The 23107-nt window shown below is 41.8% G+C and overlaps 3 protein-coding genes across 4 annotated transcripts; all 3 read left to right on the top strand.

Moving 5' to 3' along the window:
• The first annotated feature begins 552 nt into the window (after positions 1 to 552).
• LOC147927241 (uncharacterized) lies at positions 553 to 3132 on the top strand. 2 transcript variants are annotated; one of them, XM_087489572.1, is made up of 3 exons: positions 1738 to 2095; positions 2170 to 2545; positions 2756 to 3132. In XM_087489572.1, the coding sequence occupies exons 1-3, from the start codon at positions 1877 to 1879 to the stop codon at positions 2884 to 2886; spliced, it is 726 nt and encodes a 241-aa protein (XP_087345698.1). In that variant the 5' UTR covers positions 1738 to 1876; the 3' UTR covers positions 2887 to 3132. The 2 variants fall into 2 exon arrangements, with proteins under 2 accessions (XP_087345697.1, XP_087345698.1); XM_087489571.1 differs by having other exon boundaries at positions 553 to 2545.
• On the top strand, positions 3099 to 4142 carry LOC147927240 (uncharacterized). The gene has a single exon (XM_087487367.1). It carries the CDS (start codon positions 3099 to 3101, stop codon positions 4140 to 4142), a length of 1044 nt encoding a protein of 347 aa, XP_087343493.1.
• Positions 4143 to 4699: 557 nt separating this feature from the next.
• Positions 4700 to 6870, top strand: LOC147927239 (uncharacterized). Its single transcript, XM_087487366.1, has 3 exons — positions 4700 to 5540; positions 5660 to 5859; positions 5941 to 6870. Exons 1-3 carry the CDS (start codon positions 4700 to 4702, stop codon positions 6868 to 6870), a joined length of 1971 nt encoding a protein of 656 aa, XP_087343492.1.
• Positions 6871 to 23107: the final 16237 nt, after the last annotated feature.

Raw genomic sequence — 23107 nt, 5'->3', positions numbered from 1 at the left:
ACGTGTCAAATTATTAATCTAAGATTTTGATATGTGTAAAAGTTAATATTATACAAGAGATTTAAGATTACGACATTTAAACAATATTAATAATATAAAATGATAATTACAAAAAATTACAAAAATTAAACAGTTTTTAAAAATAATTATTAATGAGAATATATAGTTCATATAATTCGAAATTATAACATTATTTATTTATTTTTAATTTTAAGTTATTAATTTAACAAAAAGGGATTAAGGAAAATATACAGTATATTATTAATTCTAAAAAAGTAAAATACTCATTTCTATGTAACATATTTCATCTAACAAAGTAATTTATTCAAAAATATTGGTTTCAACTTTGTTCTATTGGTAAAACGTTTTTAATAGGAAGGTAAATTTTCCTTTTTTCTCAAACCAAAATTTTCTCCTACTTTCTCCTTTTTTCAATTTGGAAGATTAATATGTTGACCTATAAAAAAATGGAAGACTAATAAATGTGTCTTCTTGGCGATTTCTAGGTTTTTGATTTAAAATGTTCGATTCTGTCGAGGAGGGGAGAGGATTGAGGGACGGTCTCTCAATTGCTTTCTGTTTTGTTCGAATACGAAATCGGAGGGGTTTTCGGTTTCGGTATCTTGTGAGATGCGATCATTTACTTTCAGATCTGGCTCCATGTGAGGGATCTGCCGAGTTTTGTTCTTGGAGATTAAGGATACAAGGAGCTTTAATGGGGAGAGATTCACGGATTAATGGTCTCGGGCGTGTGATGATGCGATTACCCGGTCTATATGATTGGATTCGTGTAAGAGATCGATTGAGATTCTGGTTTCCTTTTGTGGTTTTCTGGATTGATTTGTATCCCGGCTTGATTCTGGAGACCTATGTGGGTAAGGAGATTTCGGTTCTGATCCCCGTTCATGAGGATGCGATTCTGTTGGTAATGAGTAATGACTTTACTTCTCACTGTCCTTGGTGGTGTTTTGGTAAGTGGATATCTGATTATTTACATTCATGGGATGTTTTTGAAGCGAGACAGATACGGTCCCCAATCTCTGTCCGTTTAGTGTTTTTGGCTTTAATTGGAGTATTTAACTGGGCGAGAGATGGCTCACAAGTATTACTTTATTGGTTCCTTGCTTTAGTTTATCACAAGTATTGGCTTTGCTGGTGTTCCATTCTTGAAGCCACTTTATTTGTATTTCTGCGGTTTTTCTAGTGCTTTTGGTTGAGAATTCTTATGGCTCAGTTGGTACTCAATAAGGGTAAGGGGACAATGGTACGTACAGAGGTAGTGAAGATTAAGGAGTCTATATTGGTCCAACATATTCAACAGTTTTCTCTTACCTTGATTGGAAGATTAATGAATCCAGCAGTCCAGAGGATGGAGTCTCTGATTGCTAACCTGCCTAAGATTTGGAAGCTGGAAGCTAAGGTTATGGGGGCGGATTTGGGGCAGAACACGTTTCAATTCAACTTTGAGGATGAAGATGATCTTCACGAAGTGCTGTTTAATGGCCCTTATCATTTTGATGGGTGGATGATCTCGCTGGTACGTTGGGAACCCATTGTCTCTGATTCTTACCCCTCGGCTATCAGTTTTTGGGTGAAGGTGGGTGGAATCCCCATGCATCTGTGGGAGCTTGCGACCTTAGAGGCTATTGGGAAGAAGGTTGGTAGAATCAAGGAGGTAGATGAGGATACAGGTAGTATTTTTGTTACGGTAAACAGCTTTAATCCCTTGCTTTTTCATTTGGTGGTTCCCTTTGATACATGAGATGAGGTTGTGGTTTCCATTGAGTATGAGAAACTTTCTGGTTTCTGTAAGCATTGTTTCAGATAACACATGATGTGTTGGTTGGTCCTGAGTTGAAGAAATTGCAAGCGGGTCATGGGATGGGGGATCATGTGGATAAGAGGGGTACTCAACGGCAACATAATATGGTCAAACAGGGTTCTGGTCAAGTTGATGGTGGATGGGAAAAGCCAAGGAAACATGTCAAACAGGCTCTGGACTTTCAAGCTGAGCAGTCCAATGAGAGGAGGCATCCTCAATTCCGGGATGGCGACTCTAGTTCTTCGGGGTTCCCTTCTCAAGGGAGAAATCAAGGTAACGCATGGGGTCAGAAAGTGCGATATCAGAACATTGGCTTGGGCGCTAACATGGGATACGATGCCTCACAGGTGAGTGGAGGTGATATGCTGGATCATCCCTCTCGTCTCTCTCATCAAAGAAAGGGTATCCGACCTGTGTGGCCTAAACCTTTGTACAAGGATAAGCAGGTTCCCGGTGAGAAGAGATTTCAAAGTCCTGCGCAAGAGGGTGATCCGTCTATGTTGGTTGAGTCTGATCAACCCATGGCTGTGTTCGAAGGAAATGGGTCAGGTGAGGGGGGTGAGGTTTTTCAAGATCCAGGGTTCAATGAAAGCACGGATGATTTGTTGGAGGATGGGGAATGTGACGAGGATACTATCCCTACGGATCCACGGTCAGAGGTGGATATACCTCCTAAGGATAACACTGTTGCGGGTCTTGATGATGAGGGTAATACTATTCCAGGTACTTATGTTTCTGATCCCTTATCTTCGGGTATTCTTGGTTTAAGTTCTGCTATGGAGTCTGTTTTTCTGGGAAAGTCGAGTAGTATTAAAGCTAAAATGGGTAGTCCTCAGGTTAGAAAAGGAGTTCCTGGTTCGAAACAATTTGCCTTGCCTTTGGCTTCACGTGGAAAACGTCTTTTGGCTAAAGCTCTGTCTTCGAAATCTGTAGGTAAAACAACTAATCAAGCGGGAGTGAGCAAGCAAGGACAAAAGGCAAAAGACGGCATTCCTGCTGGTGGCGGAAGTCGTCCCTTTAAGAAAGGGATGGTGGCTCTCCCGAAACCACCGGCTCAAACGTGAAGATTCTAAGCTGGAACTGTCAGGGCATTGGGGCTGATCTGACAGAGAATTATCTAGGGGATCTGTGGAGAAAACATAAGCCAGATATTTTATTTTTATCAGAGACAAAAAAATGTTTTTCTTATTTACAAAAATTTCAGAATAAATTTGGTTATAATAAGTTGTACACTGTTGAACCCTGTGGGACCAGTGGTGGTTTGACTTTGTTTTTTATGGATGATATAAAACTCTCTATTCTTTTTGATAGTGATCGTATTATTGATACACAAGCTTTTATTGGGCAACAAATGGTTTTTATGTATTTTATTTACGGTGATCCGGTCCCTCGTCTTAGACAAGACGTTTGGGACAGACTAACGGATATTGGATCCTTCCGCATAGATCCTTGGTTTATAATTGGTGATTTCAATGAATTAGTTGGGAATCATGAGAAACAGGGTGGGGCGGTGCGACCAGCATCTTCTTTTGTTCCATTCACTACTATGTTGCGTCATTGTGGAATGCTTGAATTTCCTTGTTATAGGGAACAATTATCCTGGAGAGGGAATCGTTGTAATAACCAGGTGGTTCGCTGTCAGTTAGATAGAGCCCTGGGCAACGAAGATTGGCATGGCCTTTTCCCGACTTCAAAAGTAGATTATTTGGAGATGATTGGTTCTGATCATTGTCCAATTTTAGCTACTTGCCTGACGGCGGTTAGGAGGCGGCTAAGAAAGTTCCGGTTTGATAAACGCTGGTTGGGTAAGGAGGGTCTGGTTGATGCGGTTGAATCAGGATGGAACCGTACAAGGAACTTTTGGCTCCCGAGGTTTATGGATAAGATTAAGAATTGTAGGAATTTGATCTCTTGGTGGCGAAAGAATAATGTCAGCTCTGGCCCATCGCTTATCACATCTCTGAAGGCGGCTCTTCAGGAGGCAAAGATGGATGACTCGATTTCTCAGGTGGAAATTCGAGATATTGAGAGGAAATTGAAGGAGGCGTATCGTGATGAGGAAATTTATTGGCAACAAAAAAGTAGGAAGTTCTGGTTACGGGTGGGGGATAAAAATACTCAATATTTTCATGCATCTACTAAACAACGGCGAGTGCGGAACAGAATCGTTGGCTTATTTGATGTGGACAATGTTTGGAATGAATCACCCTCAGGCATGGAGCATATTGCTACCAAATATTTTGAGGATCTTTTCAAGAAATCGGATGGAAGGGGTCGGAGATGCTTCAAGCAATCAACCCAATTATTACGGACAGCATGAACAGTGATCTCACTAGGGATATTACAGAAGTAGAAGTCCGAAAGGCTTTGTTCGCTATGCACTCGGAGAAAACTCCAGGACCTGATGGGTTGACGGCTTTGTTTTTTCAGCGGTTTTGGTCGTCTTTAAAAGGGGATTTGGTACTTCTGGTTAAAGGGTTCTTTCGAACTGGTAGTTTTGATCCACTTTTAAATGAGACTAATATTTGTCTTATTCCGAAGGTTGATCGGCCACAGAGGATGGTGGAATTTAGGCCGATCAGTCTCTGTAACGTGAGCTACAAAATTATCTCTAAAGTTATGTGTTTTCGGTTAAAGCGTTTCTTGCCCCTGTTGGTTTCGGAGACGCAATCGGCCTTTGTCTCTGGTCGTTTAATTACAGATAACATTCTTGTGGCTCAAGAGATGTTTCATGGACTCAATACTAACCGACGGTGTAAGTCGGAGTTCCTGGCTTTTAAAACGGATATGAGTAAGGCATATGATCGGGTTGAGTGGGATTTCTTGGAAGCAGTTTTGGTTCAATTAGGTTTCAATAGGAAATGAATTTCGTGGATCATGTGGTGTGTTTCTTCAGTGTCGTATCAAGTTCTTATGAATGGTCAGCCCCGGGGGCTCATTCAACCACAGCGGGGATTACGTCAAGGGGATCCGCTATCCCCATATCTATTTATACTTTGCACTGAGGTTTTGATAGCAAATATTAAAAAAGCTGAAAGGGAGAAGAAATTAACTGGTCTGTCCATCGCGCGTGACAGTCCCACTATTTCGCACTTATTGTTCGATGATGATAGCCTCTTTTTTTGCAAAGCAGAGCCGTCTGAATGCAGGACGGTAATGGATATAATAGGTAATTATGGTAAAGCCTCAGGACAAGAGGTCAATCTGACAAAATCTTCTATCATGTTTGGTAAGAAAGTCCCTCCTGATGTACGGGCTCAGTCAAAATCTGTTATTGGTATTTCGAAGGAGGGTGGTATGGGTTCTTATTTGGGTATTCCTGAAAATCTTCAAGGCTCGAAATCTAAGGTTTTTAGTTATGTGAAGGATAGGTTGGATGACCGGGTAAATGGGTGGTCAGCAAAGTATTTATCAAAAGGTGGTAAGGAAATAATGATTAAATCGGTGGCTTTGGCTATTCCAACCCATGTTATGTCATGTTATAAACTGCGGCAGGAGTTGACGTGTAAACTCACAAGTGCTATCTCGACCTTCTGGTGGAAGTCTAATGACAAGGCCCGCGGTATGCATTGGGTCCCTTGGGATAAATTATGTAAAGACAAAAGTGAAGCGGGGTTAGGTTTTCGAGCTCTGGAACAATTCAACGACGCCATGTTGGCTAAACAGTATTGGCGTTTAATTCACTACCCGACTTCTTTAATGGCCCGAGTGATGAAAGGTCGTTATTTTAGGAACAAACATCCTCTTATGGAAAAAAACCAAATAATCCATCCTTTGCATGAAGGAGCATTTTTTCAACTAAAGGCTTGGTGGAATCTGGTGTGTGATGGGCGGTAGGCTCGGGTTGTTCTATTTCGGTTTGGCAAGACCCATGGATACCGGATATTCGTCCAAGACCAGCGAATGGTCAGGGGAGGTTGTTGCTCCCAAGTTTGATGGTTAATCATTTAATTAATCCAGTCACGAAGGATTGGCATTTGCCCATCCTCGAGGAGTTTTTTGATCCGGTGGATATACCGATCATTCGGAGTATGACGGTCAGCAAAACTTATAAACAGGATCGATTATTATGGCATTTTACTAAGTCAGGGAAGTATTCGGTTAAAACTGGGTATCAGGTATCCATGGATTTAATTGTGGCAGTTGAATATGGGCCGACGTGTATGCCCCTGCGGACCCAATCATGGAAACTGGATGTTCCCCCAAAGATTCAACATTTTTTCTGGCAAATTGCTTCGGGCACTCTTCCTGTGTTGGAACGGCTTTCGTCTCGGGGTGTCCGCTGTGACACTTTATGCAAACGGTGCCTCTCTGAGGCGGAATCTATTAATCATGCTATCTTCGAGTGTCCTCACTCCCGAAGTGTTTGGGAATTGTCCTCAGTGCAATTAGCACCGGACGGTTTCCCTTATGCTTCCATTTATGCGAATTTAGACTTTATATTTTGGCGGGCGGCTTCCCGTTCCGGGGGTTCTGGTATTGCCTCTCGCCTTCCCTGGATTGTATGGTCAATTTGGAAAGATATGAATAATAAGGTTTTTCGGGGTCTCGAGACAGAGCCAAATAATATCTTAAATCAGGCTGAGAATGTTAAATTGTTATGGGAGGAGGCAAAGTCCTTCTCGGGGAGAAATCTGCATCCCCCGGATTCATTGGAGGATAGGGGTTCCTTTCCGTGTTGTCAGATTGATGGTTCATGGAAAGGTACTGACTCTTTTCAGGGTCTGGGATGGTGGTGTTGTAATGCTGAAGATTCGACGATCCTTCTGGGAGCACGGAGCCATCGACGAGGACCTACCTCCTTACCCGCGGAATTACAAGCTCTAATCTGGGCTATGGAGTCTTTGTTAGCGGCTGGAGTTGTTTGTCAAGCTTTCGAGACAGATTGTGCAGAGTTAGTCACAATGGTGCAGATGCCGGACGATTGGCCTGCCTTTTCAAACCTGTTAGAGGATTTCTCTTCACTCCGATCCGCCTTCCCTTCTTTCACCCTGACCAGGATCCCTCGTGATTCCAACGTTAGGGCAGATTGCCTTGCTCGGTCTTGAAGACCTTTAGTTTCAGAAATTTCATTTGTAAACTCTTTTTCTCCTGTTTGGGCAACCAATCTGGGAGTTTCTTTCTAATTTTAATTAATGTTTGGTTGAAAAAAAAAAAAAATCTTCCTTATCTAATATTGTATTTTAAATTTTATTGTAGTAATTTTAGATTGTTTTATTTAATTTATATTTTCATCTTTGAATTATTTAAAATTCATATATTATCATACTTATAATTTTATTTTATTTCTTTAATTATGATTCAATTTAATTTTCTTCTAATTTCTCAACTTTGATGGTCATAGACCTTTTCTTGTGCAAACATAATTATTACTATTCATTTAATCCCAAAGGGAGATAAAGAGTAGAGCTCATCAACCTTGGTTGGCTAAAATAGGTTAATCAAACACAGAATTACACAAACAAAGATAGATAGATTGGAAAAACATAAATCGTTGTTATAGGTTAATCAAACACATACTTACACTAATAAAGATAGATAGATTGGAAAAGCATAAATCGTTGTTAATAGGAGCTCGAAGACAGAGGCTACATCATGGTATGTCAAAGACAATTCCAAGAATACAATGGAAAATTTAACATTAGTTACTATCAAAAAGATTGTGTGGCTTTGGAAAAAGGTCTTTAGTTTTATTGGTTGTTGGAGCAAGCCACTTTGAGATAGCTAAAAGACGTGAACATGGTCTCTCCATATAGGAGGAGGGCAGAGCCGAGGTTCTCTCTATGGTGGAGGAGGTTTGACGCAAGGTTATCTCTCCAAGAGAGAAAGTCGGAACCAAGGTTCTCTCTATAGTGTAGGAGGTTGGATTCAAGGTTCTCTCTATAAAAGAGGAGGGCAGAGCCGAGGTTATTTCCATGGTTGGTTATACACTATTTGTGATGATACATCATTGATTAGTATACAATATAATATATTTTTTATTCGAAATATTTTTTGAGCCAACAATTATTTTGATTAAATACCTATGCAAAAGTGAAAGTAAAGAAACATATAATAGTTGGTTTAATATGTTCATATAGACATTTTATAGGTGGTGGTAAAGAATATATTAGTAACATACAGTTTACGTAGGTGTAAATAGATATAATTCAGTGTATTATAGCAAAAAAAATCTATAAATAACATACAATAAATTTTAATTTTTTTTTGTTAAATTTAATTTTATTTACAAAACTTTATACCCGGACATCAAACAGGTCCTTATCTAGTTGTATTATATATATATATACACATATATATATATATATATATATATATATATATATATATATATATATATATATATTTGTGTACTTTTCAAAAAGAATTTAAACCTTTAAAACTTTATAAATATTTGGATCAGTTTTGAAACGACCGACCTTTTTTTTTTTAATAATAAATAATAAATATAATATAATAAAATAAACTACAGCTAGTGGTCCCATACCCACTAGCCACCTAACCACCAACACATTCAACAGCGGAATAACATAATCAATATCCAATAAATAACCAGTATTATAGCAAAGGCAATATCCCAAAACCAAACAACAAGAAACAAGGAACCAGCAACCTAGCAATGTTTCTAATGACCCAACTCTAGCAACCTAGCAATGCCAGACAACATCCAATCGAGTCCCTAGAACATCCTCCTCTTCATTGCCTTGATTCCACGATCACACTTTGCCTTTACCTGCACCACAAACACAAATTGAGATGCATGAGTATTTGATAAACACTCAGTGAGGCAATCCTCCCATCTACTGGGCGATACACACAAGCAATAAGATCTCTACATGCCAAAATCAACAATCAATAAAACAAACCAGGCATTATACAAAGCATGCAACATCCGATGTAACTGAAAGAAGGGTGTCGACCGACACCAGATGGTGTCGATCGACACTGACCGTCTGGTGTCGACCGACACCATACTGGTGTCGACCGACACCCTGCCCGACACTCTCGAAAACCATAGTTTGTGTCGACCGACACCTCCACCTGGCATCGATCGACACTCGCCAAAGTCTCGAGCCGTCCTCGCGTTGGTGTCGACCGACACCCCAACTGGTGTCGACCGACACCCATGTCGAGCAGCGATTTCCTTCGATCAAAAACTCCGAATCTCGCCTCCAATCTTCTCCAATCCGCTCCATGCATTCCCCGAAGCCAAACCCAGCCAAAGGAGCGACGAAATACCATAGAGAACTCAAAGAAACAACCACATAGGCACCAAATCACATAAAATCTAGAGATCTTAGCTTAGATAAGCCATGGTCATGCACTCACCTCTTTCAAGAAGATTATGACCAACAAGAACGAATTCCCTCACTCCTAGCAAGCTTCTAACACCTTTCCAGCCTTAGATCTCCCAAGAACAGCAATGAATCTCTCAATCTCTTCCCAAAAGCTCAAGAACACTTTTCTCTCTTTCTTTTTCTCTAAAAGCGGCCAAATAACACAAAAACACGACCCTAGGTCGTTTTCCCCATTTTACAACTCGGTTTAGGGATTCCCTAAACCAACCACGCAAACCGGACAATTAAAACTGAACCGACCAAACCGGCCACAGCTGGTGTCGATCGATGCCTCACTAGAAGGTGTCGATCGACACTCTTACCAAATTACCAAAGATTGGTTTGCGGGTGTTACAATTCTCCCCCACCAAACTAGATTCGTCCTCGAATCTCGAACACCCATCAGCCAAGGACTCCCGTGCAACCGTCTCCACGGCCCGCACTCCTCCGACCGATTTACAGAAGGTCACCTCTAGGCGATAGACTCACGCTCCAGGCGTCATTTGCTCTTGACTTTTTGGACTTTCCTTTACTTATTGGCTCCTCATCAGACCTAAGCTGCATGCCAAATGTTGGCTCCTCAGGCCGAAGCCCGCATGCCATAATATATAAGGAAAAGTCCAAACTCGTCTCTCGGGTTGCCACCCTACAGCGCGCCCCCGGATCATCATCCGAAGTCGATATACCAACCATACTCCCGAGCCACAAAGTCTCTGAATATGGCAGTACTAGGAGAACCTAAGTCCCCCAAGAGTCGCGAGCAAACGATTCTGAACACGTCTGAGTCCTATCCCTATCCATGTTTCCTTCCCGTGGTTCGCGTAGAAACATCTCAATGTCCTACCAACCACATATTCCCTCACTGGAATACCTAATGACCACACAAGGATCATATACACGCAACAAGGGCCGCCACAAAGGCCAAACAAAATGTCCTAAAGAGGACCTCCACCAAGGCCAAACAAATGTCCTAAAGAGGACCGCCACCAAGGCCAAACAAATGTCCTAAAGAGGACCCCCACCAAGGCACTCTGGCTAAACAGCCCGCCACAAAGGCCATCTGTCCCGAAGGACCGTCACAAAGACCATCTGTCCCGAAGGACCGTCACAAAGACACTCTGGCTAAACAGCCCGCCACAAAGGCCATCTGTCCCGAAGGACCGTCACAAAGACACTCTGGCTAAATAGCCCGCCACAAAGGCCAAACAAATGTCCTAAAAAGGACCGCCACCAAGGCCACACAAATGTCCTAAAGAGGACCGTCACAAAAACACTCTAGCTAAAAAGCCCGTCACAAAGACCACACATTGTCTAAAAAGACCGCCACACACGGGCACACTGACTCAAAAGTCCGCCACTAAGGCCACACACAAGCCCCCTTTAAGGCTCTCCACCGCTAAAATGGACAAATTCTAACTCCCATAAAACTTTCCATATTTAGCACTTCCCATTTTTGGAAACTTTCCACTTTTGGAAACTTCTCCTCCAGGAAACTTTCCTACACAACCCTGCCTCACGGAAACTTTGTACCCCAACACCACCTCATCTTGTTACTGAGTCGCACAACCAACCACCCCAAGCGACCGAGTAACAAGAGAGATGGGCTGGAATACTCCATTCCCGCTCCAGCCACGGATTACAGATGGGACCAGGCTAAACAAGCTCAAGTCGCGGCTTGCTTCTCATACCACTTCTTGAACCTTGCCTTCATCTTTTCCTCAGGCTACCAAGTCTGCTCCTCAACACCATCACAGTCCCACAGGACTCTCATCAAAGGAATCTTCTTCTTCCGAAGTTCCTTGATCCTCCTCTCGAGAACCCTCACTGGTCTCGCCTCCACTGTCATGTTAGGCTGAAGATCCTCAGGAATCTTAGCCAACACCTGCTCACCCTCACGGAGACACTTCCGCAACATAGACACATAAAAAACCTTATGGAATGCACGCATCACCTCAGGTAACTCCAGTCTATATGCCACTGGTCCAACCCGCTCAATCACTCTGAATGGACCCGTATACCTCGGACTCAACTTAGTCTCTGACAATGACCTGTTCGGACCCCGCAACATGGCCATCTTGAGGTACACTCTGTCTCCTACCTGAAACTCAAGATCTCTCCTCCTCCTATCAGCATAACTCCTTTGTCTATCCTGAGCCTCCTTCATGTTCAGCTTGAGAACCTGAATCTTCTCTGAGGTCTCCTGAACAAAACTAGCACCAAACATGCTCCTCTCCCCCACCTGAGTCCAGCATAATGGTGTACGACATGGCCTCCCATACAAAGCCTCATAAGGAGCCATCTTAATACTCGCCTGATAACTGTTGTTGTAAGCAAACTCTACCAGGTTCAGGTGATCTGCCCAATGGCCACCCCAATCCAACACACACATCCTCAGCAAATCCTCCAGCGTCTGGATCGTCCTCTCAGACTGTCCATCTGTCTGGGGATGATAAGCTGTACTCATATGCACCTTAGTGCCCATCTCTGCCTGAAATGCCTTCCAGAACACCGAAGTGAACTTAGAATCTCTATCAGACACAATGCTCGCTGGCACCCCATGCAATCTGACTATCTCTCTCACATACTTCTTAGCCAAGACCGCTGCTCCATCAGTCTTCTTAATGGCCAGAAAATGTGCAGACTTAGTCAACCGGTCCACAATGACCCAAATAGCATCAAAGGTCCGAGACACGGGCAATCCTACCACGAAATCCATGGTGATCATATCCCACTTCCACTCAGGAATGGGTAAACTCTTCAGTAACCCGCCAGGAACCTGATGCTCAGCCTTCACTAGCTGACACACATCACACCTCGAAACCCTACTAGCCACATCCTTCTTCATCCCGACCGAATGATAGTACCTCTTCAGGTCACGGTACATCTTAGTCGCTCCTGGATGAATGGATAACTTGCTCGCATGAGCCTCTTTCAGAATCTCCTGTCTCAACTCCTCATCCTTGGCCACACAAACCCGACCGTGCACCAAGATAGTACCATTATCTGAGACCTGATACTCTGAATCCACATCCTTAGAGGCATTCATCAGCCCCAAATCCTTCTCCTGAGCCAACCGCACCCTACTCAGAAGATCTGCTCTATCTACTGCTTCCAAACCCAACGGTTCCTGTGAAACAGCACATAAGCTCAAAGCACTGATCTCCCCTACCAGAGACTCCATCTCATGCTCCTGAGCCGAAGCTACCCTCTTCCGACTCAGAGCATCTGCAACCGTGTTAGCCTTACCAGGATGATAGGCTATCTCCAAATCATAATCCGCCACAAGCTCCAAACACCGCCTCTGTCTCAAATTCAGCTCAGGCTGAGTGAATATATACTTTAGGCTCTTATGATCTGTAAACACCTGTACCTTTGCACCATAAAGATAAGATCTCCAAATCTTCAGGGCAAAAACTACAGCACCCATCTCCAAATCATGAGTAGGATAATTACTTTCATGCACCCGCAACTACCGCGAAGCATAGGCAATCACCTTCCCATGCTGCATCAGAACACACCCCAAACCAACTCTAGATGCATCTGTATAAACCACATAGGGTTCTCCCTGCTCAGGCAAAGCCAACACTGGCGTTAGTCAACATCTCCTTCAGGCTTGCAAAGCCTTCCTCACACTCTTCTGACCAGACAAAAGGAACATCCTTCCCTGTGAACTTAGTCATAGGATGTGCTCTGCTTGCAAACCCCTGCACAAATCTCCTGTAATAGCCTGCCAATCCAAGAAAACTCCTGATCTCTGTGGCATTCTGCGGTCTAGGCCAATCCCTGATAGCCTGAATCTTCTCTGGATCTACTGAAACCCCCTCAGCAGAAACAATATGACCCAGAAAGCCCATCTCACGCTGCCAAAAACTGCACTTACTCAACTTAGCAAACAACTTCTGCTCCCGTAGCTTCTCCATAACTGCCCTCAAATGCACTGCATGCTCTTCAGGACTCTTAAAATAAACCAGAATATTGTCGATTAAAATGATGACAGATACATCTATAAACTCCTGAAACACACTGTTCATCAATCTTATAAACGCTGCTGGTGCGTTAGTCAACCCGAAAGGCATCACCACAAACTCATAGTGCCCATACCTCGTCCTGAAAGCAGTCTTCCTCACATCTGCCTCATCTATCGATATCTGATGATAACCCGATGCCAGATCTACCTTGGAGAACCAAGTAGCACCCCTCAACTGATCCACCAACTCATCGATCCTAGGAAGAGGGTACTTGTTCTTCACAGTGACCCGGTTCAAACCCCGATAATCAATACACAACCTGAAACTTCCATCCTTCTTCTTCACAAACAACATCGGCGCTCCCCACGGTGATACACTAGGACGGATGAATCCCTTACTCAACAGATCTTCTAGCTGCTTCTTCAGCTCTGCCATCTCTGCTGGAGCCATCCTGTAAGGAGCCTTGGATAACGGCATCGTCCCTGGTTCCAGTTCAATGGTGAAAGGATCCGACCGAGATGGTGGTAATCCCTGCAAAGGCTGAAACACATCCTCAAACTCCTCTACTACCGGGATACCGCTCACTGTAGACTTCGCCACTGACTCTGGCATAGATATAGTAACCAAATAAGCCTCACGGCCCTTCTCGCTCATCTTCCCAGCCTGGATGGCTGAGATCACGAGACTCCCCAAAGTCGGTATAATACCCTGAAAAACCAACTTCCCTTCTGGACGCTCAAACTCCACTCTACCTCGATAGCAATCCAAATGCACCATATGCCGATGCATCCAATCCATCCCGAGAATAACATCATACAGCTCCACTGGACTGATAAGCAAATCCGCTAGCCATGACTCTCCTACGATCTGAATATCAATTCCTCTAACCCGTCCAATAACTCTCAAGAACTTGCTTCCCGCAACTCTAACAACTCCTGTACGCTCTCCAGGATCCCCGCTGATCCCCGCACACTCTGCACACTCTGGAGTAATGAAGCTATGCGAAGCTCCAGAATCAAACATAACGTGGGACTTAAACCCGCCCACCAACAAGGTCCCTACACAAACCTCATGTGTTGAGAACCTAACACTTAATCACAGGAAACATATACAATCTAAACCTACTAAAATTCACAAAGTTAAAGTACCAGAAAATATACCTGTGATCGCCCCAGCACTGGTTCCACCAGTCTCTACTGTCGTGAAAACCCGAGGCCCCTGCTCAATCTGTGCCACCTGCTGACCTCCAGGCTGCACCTGCTGCAATGCTGCCACTGCTGCCGGCTGCAACTTGGGACAAAAAGGCCTGATGTGCCCTGTCTCCCTACAGTGATAACATACCCGAGGTCCTGCCGTCGGAACACTCCTCTTGGGACAACTAGCAACCCTGTGATCCCTGCTCCCACAATCGAAGCAACCCGCACCACTCGGCTTCTACGTAGCCTCCCACTTCCTCTTGGTTCCCTGAGCATGCCTACCGCCCCTGCTAGAACCACCCTGCTGCTGAGCCTTACTAGGCTGAACTGCTGGAGCTACTGCTACTGATTGTGCCCGGATATCCTCCTCAATCTCTGCTGCAGTCTCAACCAGCTCTGCACACGTAGCATAACTCCTCCCTCTACAGTGAACTCTCAAGTCATCACGTAGAGCCCTCAAGAACCTCCTGATCTGAGCCTCCTCAGGCTCCATAGCCCGACCTCCATAACAAAGAAGTCGACTGAACTCCAAGTCCAGCTCCCGCACTGACCGTGTCCCCTGAGACAACTGAAGGAACTGCACCTCCAAACGATCCAATGCCTCTCTAGGAAAATACTTGCAGTTGAACTCCAAAACGAAGTCAGTCCAAGTCATCTCCCGCTGCACCCTCCTTGCAGCCACAGATCTCCACCACAACTCAGCATCACCACTCAAAAAGTAGACCCCTATGTCCACCCAAAACTCCTCAGGATATCTCAGAGTATGGAAGTTACGTTCCACTCTCGTCCTCCACGCATCCGCAGCAGTAGGATCTACACCTCCCGAAAACTGCTCAGTACGCAACCGACCCATCTCTGTCAACATGCTGAGATAACGAGCATGGACCCCCGCATCCGCAGCAACTGGCTGCCGCTCCTCCGCCACCACTGGTGGCACTACCTGAGCCTGAGCCGGTACCACTGGTGGTAACCGCTCTAACACCTGTGCTAGCAAAGCCGCAACATCAACACTAGGGACTCCACCCGCTGGGACCCCCACACCCGGGACCCTAGCATCACCGGCCACTGGAGCATCAACACCGCCCCGTCCTGCCACACTCACGGAATCCCCCGGAACACCCTGCGACTCGCCAACACCCTCAGCTGCCACACTCTGGTCCTCGGTCTCACTAATCACTGGGGCTCTGCCCCTACCATGACCACGTCCGCGACCACGTCCGCGTCCACGACCTCGACCAGCCACAGCATCCTCTCTAACCATCTGCACTACCATGAACAGAAGGCTAAGCAAACAATTTCTATTATAACACAGAAACATAAACTTACCGTGGAATCACACACTCGGCTCGAAAAGGATGTTCTAGGACTCCATGCCACACACAATTGACTAACTCACATAATCAATCAAGCATGCAAATCCTAAGCATCTACAACGCAAAACTAGTGAACCCAGATGGTGTCGATCGACACTGACCGTCTGGTGTCGACCGACACCATACTTGTGTCGACCGACACCCTGCCCGACACTCCCGAAAACCCTAGTTTGTGTCGACCGACACCTCCACATGGCATCGATCGACACTCGCCAAAGTCTCGAGCCGTCCTCGCGTTGGTGTCGACCGACACCCCAACTGGTGTCGACCGACACCCATGTCGAGCAGCGACTTCCTTCGATCAAAAACTCCGAATCTCGCCTCCAATCTTCTCCAATCCGCTCCATGCATTCCCAGAAGCTAAACCCAGCCAAAGGAGCGACGAAATACCATAGAAAACTCAAAGAAACAACCACATAAGCACCAAATCACATAAAATCTAGAGATCTTAGCTTAGATAAGCCATGGTCATGCACTCACCTCTTTCAAGAAGATTCTGACCAACAAGAACGAATTCCCTCACTCCTAGCAAGCTTCTAACACCTTCCCAGCCTTAGATCTCCCAAGAACAGCAAGGAGTCTCTCAATCTCTTCCCAAAAGCTCAAGAACACTTTTCTCTCTTTCTTTTTCTCTAAAAGCGGCCAAATAACACAAAAACACGACCCTAGGTCGTTTTCCCCCTTTTACAACTCGATTTAGGGATTCCCTAAACCAACCACGCAAACCAGACAATTAAAATTGAACCGACCAAACTGGCCACAGCTGGTGTCGATCGATGCCTCACTAGAAGGTGTCGACCGACACCCTTACCAAATTACCAAAAATTGGTTTGCGGGTGTTACAAGTTTCCAAGTAGTAGTTATTATCTAGAAATACCTTATAAACTTTAAATTTATAAATTCTCTGATTTAATAAGGACTATTTTCAGATTTAAGTAGTAGCTATAGTTACTTCTCTCAAAAATAATTTACTTTCTCTCTGTAATTAATTATACAAGAAAATTATTAATTAATTTTTAATAATAATTAACGAATCCTAACTTAAAAGATAACCTTTGAGATCTAATTATACTATATTATTATTTTTAATTATTATACTTGGAAAATTTTGTCAAGATTTAAAATTATGATTCTCCTTATTTTTTGAGTTCATTTTTAATTATTTTGAGTCATCATAATACATATGATTATTAACAGGTAAAACAATTTCTCCATATGTTGTGATTTGAATTAATTAAAAGAGAGATATATTACTCAATCAATGAGGAAATAAATGTGTGTTCAACATTTCATATCTGGTTGGTAAAATTAGCAAGTCTTACTTGCTCACCATTACAATCTTATAATTATTTATTTAAAATATCTCACTAAATAAATGATGTAAATAAGACAAATAAACAAACTATATATATATATATAGTATACATAAGACAAATAATAGATACTCTGATATTCTAGATCTCACATGATAACGATGTAAATATGACAACTAATCTAATACTAAACAAAATAGTTAACTTGTAAATATATCAAACAAACAAAATACACTGACCTTCCAAATATGTCTATATTATCATGCAAATAGAAACAAATCTAAAACTCTATATATTATGCATTATAAAAATTAAGCATAAATGTTACAAGATTAAAATTCTAAATTATATAATATATTAAAAAATCTTATCTCGCATTTTACCGCAAATCATATTACATGATATTATTCTTTTTAAAATATGTCGATGATATGCCTGTTTATATTTGTTTCAGATATTTATCTGAAGATATATTTTTAGAAACATTATAATTTTTACGTTAAAAGGAGAATACTTTATTTCTAATCACTAATTTAACCATTAGAAGGATATATCAAAAATTTGCAAAAAAATAATAATCTTAATTTTCTAGAGCTGTTAGTACTATATTAGAGAGCTTTGAACCCACCATAGCGGAATACATATTTTAAAATTTCACTAGCCTCTACTTGTCTCTTACACTACATGCTGAAATTGTGACTACTAGAAAAGAATTATGATTGTTAAAAATACAAATGAAATTTAATTCATTTATTGTTTTTGCCAGCTTTTACTGATTTAGAAGAAAAGAAAGTGAAAAATGTACTGCTGTTTAATTTAGGATTTAGTGTGGTTCCGTTTTGGTAGTTTAATTAGGAGATATTATTGGTTTGTAATTTAAATAGAGTTTTAATTTTGTTGGTGTAGACATCTCATATGACTACCTAATGCTTGACCACTTGAGAACACACTAGAACAGACGGTACGTCGATAATTCATCCAAGACCAACTTCGGTTAAGTGATCTAGAGTTAAATCAATAACTCAAAGCACACTCAACCACGATCAAGTGGTGTCTTCGTAGTATTTCAGGGTCGAATTCACAGAGACCAAACGATACACTATGAAATTATATAGATCGAGTATAGCTAAAGCAAAGAGGAAGTTTGTTTTGCAAGTAACAGAATTAAAACAGAAAATAAATAAGAGTTTGTAAATTTAAGAGAAAGTATTGAGCGTAGGGAATCAATCAAGGGTTATGATCACGAAATTGGGTGATGGATTGGGATAGCTTTAGGAACCGTTCTTGAACTCGAATCTCAAGTGTGATACTAACCTACTGTCGCAGTATTAGTTATCTAAGCAAGGAATCGAATGAACCCTAAACCGTCGTTTGGATCTAAACAATCCTAGCAAGCATTAAGTTCTAGTCCGATTATGTTCACAAGGTGCCCCAACTTCAACTGTCGTTGGCTAAGGATCACCTTGCTCACCTATGTTCTTTTCAAGCAATTCAACAACACTTTTGATGCCTAGATGAATTTAACCTAAGATCATAAAATAGGTAGCTAATCTAGTTTAAGCAGTAAGAACAACTATAGATGAAGAACACAACAGATCAATCCCAAATCTAACAACCTAAATCAATGAATCATAAAACCCCCTTTGAAACCCGAAACCCAACAGTAAGACTACTCAGACATCGAACAGAGACAATCACAAATCAAATATGAAGAAAACATGTTTGAATTGCAAAAAGAGATAATAGGGTTCAGAATTCTTCTCCAAAGGGTTAGAAAGGATTAGAGATCTTCTCCCAGGCTTACAAGTGCTCAAAAACGGCGTAGAGTAAAAGTTATTTTTCTAGGGGTCGAGCCCCGTGCTTATATAGTAAAATAAATCCCTAAAAAGTCGGTTTAAAACTAAAAAGGTAAGATTGCGTCGGGGACAGGATTGGTCGATCTCGCGAGGATCAGTCGATCCGGAACGTATTTCTGCTCTCACTCCATCTGCCCTCTAGCTCGATCAGTCTTCAACCAATTAAGCTCCAGATGCATATTTTCATCCCCAAAACGCTCAGATTCCTCCTAAAGTCACCTAGGACCTGTAAAGACTCACAAAAGACAAAAAGGACTCTAAAAGCACACTTGGACCTAGGAAAAGACTCAAAACAAACCTAAAATCTATAGTTAAAACCCTATCAAATGCAGACACATCAATTCCCCCAGACTTGAATCTTTGCTTGTCCTCAAGCAAGAACAGACAAAAACTGAGGAACAGAGAAAAGGTTTGAAAGTGGAAACTCACAAATGCTTGGAAACTTCTTTTATTACCTATATCCTCTTTTTCTTTTTCGTTTTAAACCAACTTCTTTTATTACCTATATCCTCTTTTTCTCTTTTTGCTTCTCTTTTTTTTTACAGAGTACTGAAGGGAACAGAGAGGGGAAGCATACTTTGTGAGGAGTTGCATGTCTCGTGAGGCTTGAAGGGAGGAGTCTTGTCCAATGTATACCAAGCCCCAAGGTAAGCAATTAAGTCCGGTTTAGTCATTGTCAAAGCTAGAGACAACTTCTGGTTCGACTTAGTGTTCTCCTTGGCGAGTGTCTTTTGGGGCGTGTTGAGACTGCTCACGTTCATTCCAAGCTTCATTCCAAATCAGAGGTACAAAAGTAATCATAAGAGTGTTAGTTCAAAGCAAAAGATTCCTAGGAATGATCATAGTTTCCCATTTTTTTGTTTTGTTTTGTTTTTTTTTTAGACACGACAAACTGACTCAAATAAAAGAAAAATCAAAGGAAACAACCAAAGAAAACGACATTAGTAACTTGGAGACATCCCTCTCCCGGACTTACTTCACACCGTCCCGGTGTGAAAGCAAAACCAAGAAAAAGGAACCTCCGACAAAGAAAATAAGAAAATTGAAAAAGAAAAAGAAAGGAAAAGAATGAAAAACCGGTGATCTCGCATCTGGTGTTGGAGTGGTGTTGGCAAGGGTGGGGACCGATCAGTCTCAGAACGGGATCGACTGATTTGTCACATTATTGAACTTGGAGATACCCGCAGAAAACCAACAGGATCGATCGATCTTTAAGGAGGATCGATCGATCCGAAGCTCCTGGAACAAAAAAAATTTAGTACCTTCTGCGTTTGGAACCTGTTTCTGAAAATACTTAACACCGGACGTGATTTCACCATAATAAATCCTAAAAAAAAAAAACCAAAATCCTAAGACAAATAGAAATAAAAGGGTAAGCCAGCACAAACCCCATGGGTTGCCTCCCATAAGCCCTTGTTTAAGGTCTATAGCTTGACCATTCAACACAAAATGTTAATCATGTGTATCAAAAGGCTGAGCCAATGGACTTTTAATCCTTCTCTTGTTAATGCAATAAACAATATGTGTCAAGCAACACACAATTATCCATGGTAAAACAATAAAATTCACATCAAGGAAGTTTACTACAAATGTGGCATATGCTTTGAAATATTCCTTGATGGTTGGATGCTCATGGGGATCAAATGCATTTAATGGGAAAATAAAGTCAATTTCAGGTTCAAACGAGGTTTTCACAAAATAATTAACTTCATCACCATTAATTTCATAAAACACAATATCCTCATTCATATAATCCAGCTCAGGGTCCTTTGTTTCAAGAAAAATTGTATCAATATCAAGAACACACCCTAGGTAAGATTCTTCAAGAAGAGAGCTAGATACATCAGGCATTGAAACCTCAAAATCGAGATCATGAACATTCAAAGCATAATGATATTCAATATCAAAACATATTTCATGATAATCCCTAGCAAGTTTTTTTGCTCTTAACATGTCTAGACGTTGAGACTCACATATCAAATCATAGCATTCATCAATGAGCAATGGAGTATCCAAACTAGAAGTCACATCTTCAATGCATGGCATGTGAATATCCTCAAAATCATGAATTTCAAGGGTGGAAAAGCAAGTACCTTCTATTTGGCTTGGTGGAACCCAATTTATTACCTTTTCGCAAGCATGAGCTTCCCTAATCTCTGTGAAAGTGGGCTCCCTCCCTTCAAGTACTGCTCGATGTGAGATGAGATTCAACCGGATCATTGCTGCTAAGTTCCTCCTTTTCGCTGTTGGATTCTCCATGTAAAGCTCATCCAACTTAACTCTTTGATCTGGTGTAAGAACACTCTCATCGAACGGTGGCTCCAGATAAGGCTCATCTAGAATGTTTTCATCAAATGTGGTCTCCTCTTCCTGTGACCAGTCATCGTAATCCATGGCCCCAAAAACAGTTTTCATTTTTTTTTTAATCTACAAAAGGAGAAAATAAAAATAATTAGTAAAAACAAAAATAAATCTTAGACTATACTCAATTCTAAAATGTCAAAGGCAATCGTTTTGGTCCCCGGCAACGGCGCCAAATTGATCTAGAGTTAAATCAATAACCCAAAGCACACTCAACCACGATCAAGTGGTGTCGTCGTAGTACTTCAGGGTCGAATCCACAGAGACCAAACGATACACTACGAAATTATATAGACCGAGTATAGCTAAAGCAAAGAGGAAGTTTGTTTTGCAAGTAACAGAATTAAAACAGAAAATAAATAAGAGTTTGTAAATTTAAGAGAAAGTATTGGGCGTAGGGAATCAATCAAGGGTTATGATCACGAAATTGGGTGATGGATTGGGATAGCTTTAGGAACCGTTCTTGAACTCGAATCTCAAGTGTGAAACTAACCTACTGTCGCAGTATTAGTTATCTAAGCAAGGAATCGAATGAACCCTAAACCGTCGTTTGGATCTAAACAAACCTAGCAAGCATTAAGTTCTAGTCCGATTATGTTCACAAGGTGCCCCAACTTCAACTGTCGTTGGCTAAGGATCACCTTGCTCACCTATGTTCTTTTCAAGCAATTCAACAACACTTTTGATGCCTAGATGAATTTAACCTAAGATCATAAACTAGGTAGCTAATCTAGTTTAAGCAGTAAGAACAACTATAGATGAAGAACACAACAGATCAATCCCAAATCTAACAACCTAAATCAATGAATCATAAAGCCCCCTTTGAAACCCGAAACCCAACAGTAAGACTACTCAGACATCGAACATAAACAATCACAAATCAAATATGAAGAAAACATGTTTGAATTGCAAAAAGAGATAATAGGGTTCAGAATTCTTCTCCAAAGGGTTAGAAAGGATTAGAGATCTTCTCCCAGGCTTACAAGTGCTCAAAAACGGCGTAGAGTAAAAGTTATTTTTCTAGGGGTCGAGTCCCGTGCTTATATAGTAAAATAAATCCCTAAAAAGTCGGTTTAAAACGAAAAAGGAAAGATTGCGTCGGGGACAGGATTGGTCGATCTCGCGAGGATCAGTCGATCCGGAATGTATTTCTGCTCTCACTCCATCTGCCCTCTAGCTCGATCAGTCTTCAACCAATTAAGCTCCAGATGCATATTTTCATCCCCAAAACGCTCAGATTCCTCCTAAAGTCACCTAGGACCTTTAAAGACTCACAAAAGACAAAAAGGACTCTAAAATCACACTTGAACCTAGGAAAATACTCAAAACAAACCTAAAAACTATAGTTAAAACCCTATAAAATGCTGACACATCATTAAGCAATTGTAATGGCGAAATATCATATAACGTGTTTATATGTTGCTCTATGTCCGCCTAATGATTGATGGGACTCAAATACTTTCTTACAATCTCCACACTCGAACCATCCCTCCAATTCACTTGAACCGGTTGAGCCACTACCATTAGTATGCAAGAGACTACGTCTTGATTTTCCACTGATGTAACCGACACCCAGGATGATGATGAATTTGACAGCTATGGTGGATTAGTCTCGTCACATCTTTCTTTGCTAAGGTTTATATGGTAGGTGTCCTCATTGGGAGAAAACTACACGTATGCTGTATAGGGTTAGAAAACATATGCCTCACTCACATGTTCAATACTTTGGATACATGTTCAAAAATGAGAATAGATGCTCAGGTGGATCGGAGTCTTCATACCCGTGACTTCCGGCTTGATGTTCTGTTTGCTCGAAGTGGGAACATCGGGCAGAGGGTTGTCAAGGTAAAGCCAGTTTTGAAAGGGTGTTAGAGAAGCCAA

Source organism: Camelina sativa, chromosome 15 (genome assembly GCF_030686135.1).
Source record: "Camelina sativa cultivar CO46 ecotype springtype chromosome 15, ASM3068613v1".
Taxonomy (NCBI): domain Eukaryota; kingdom Viridiplantae; phylum Streptophyta; class Magnoliopsida; order Brassicales; family Brassicaceae; genus Camelina; species Camelina sativa.
Note: the sequence above shows the minus strand (reverse complement) of the source record. Positions and strands in the feature narration are given on the sequence as shown.

What these genes read in the sequence shown, in the direction of transcription:
- LOC147927240 (XM_087487367.1), top strand. Translation starts at nt 3,099, where the DNA reads ATGGATGATATAAAACTCTCTATTCTTTTTGATAGTGATCGTATTATT.
- LOC147927241 (XM_087489571.1), top strand. Translation starts at nt 1,882, where the DNA reads ATGGGGGATCATGTGGATAAGAGGGGTACTCAACGGCAACATAATATG. An exon ending in TGAGGGTAATACTATTCCAG is followed by an intron (nt 2,546 to 2,755) that starts GTACTTATGTTT and finishes CGAAATCTGTAG; the next exon opens with GTAAAACAACTAATCAAGCG.
- LOC147927239 (XM_087487366.1), top strand. Translation starts at nt 4,700, where the DNA reads ATGTGGTGTGTTTCTTCAGTGTCGTATCAAGTTCTTATGAATGGTCAG. An exon ending in AATGGCCCGAGTGATGAAAG is followed by an intron (nt 5,541 to 5,659) that starts GTCGTTATTTTA and finishes GATGGGCGGTAG; the next exon opens with GCTCGGGTTGTTCTATTTCG. An exon ending in CGATCATTCGGAGTATGACG is followed by an intron (nt 5,860 to 5,940) that starts GTCAGCAAAACT and finishes ACTGGGTATCAG; the next exon opens with GTATCCATGGATTTAATTGT.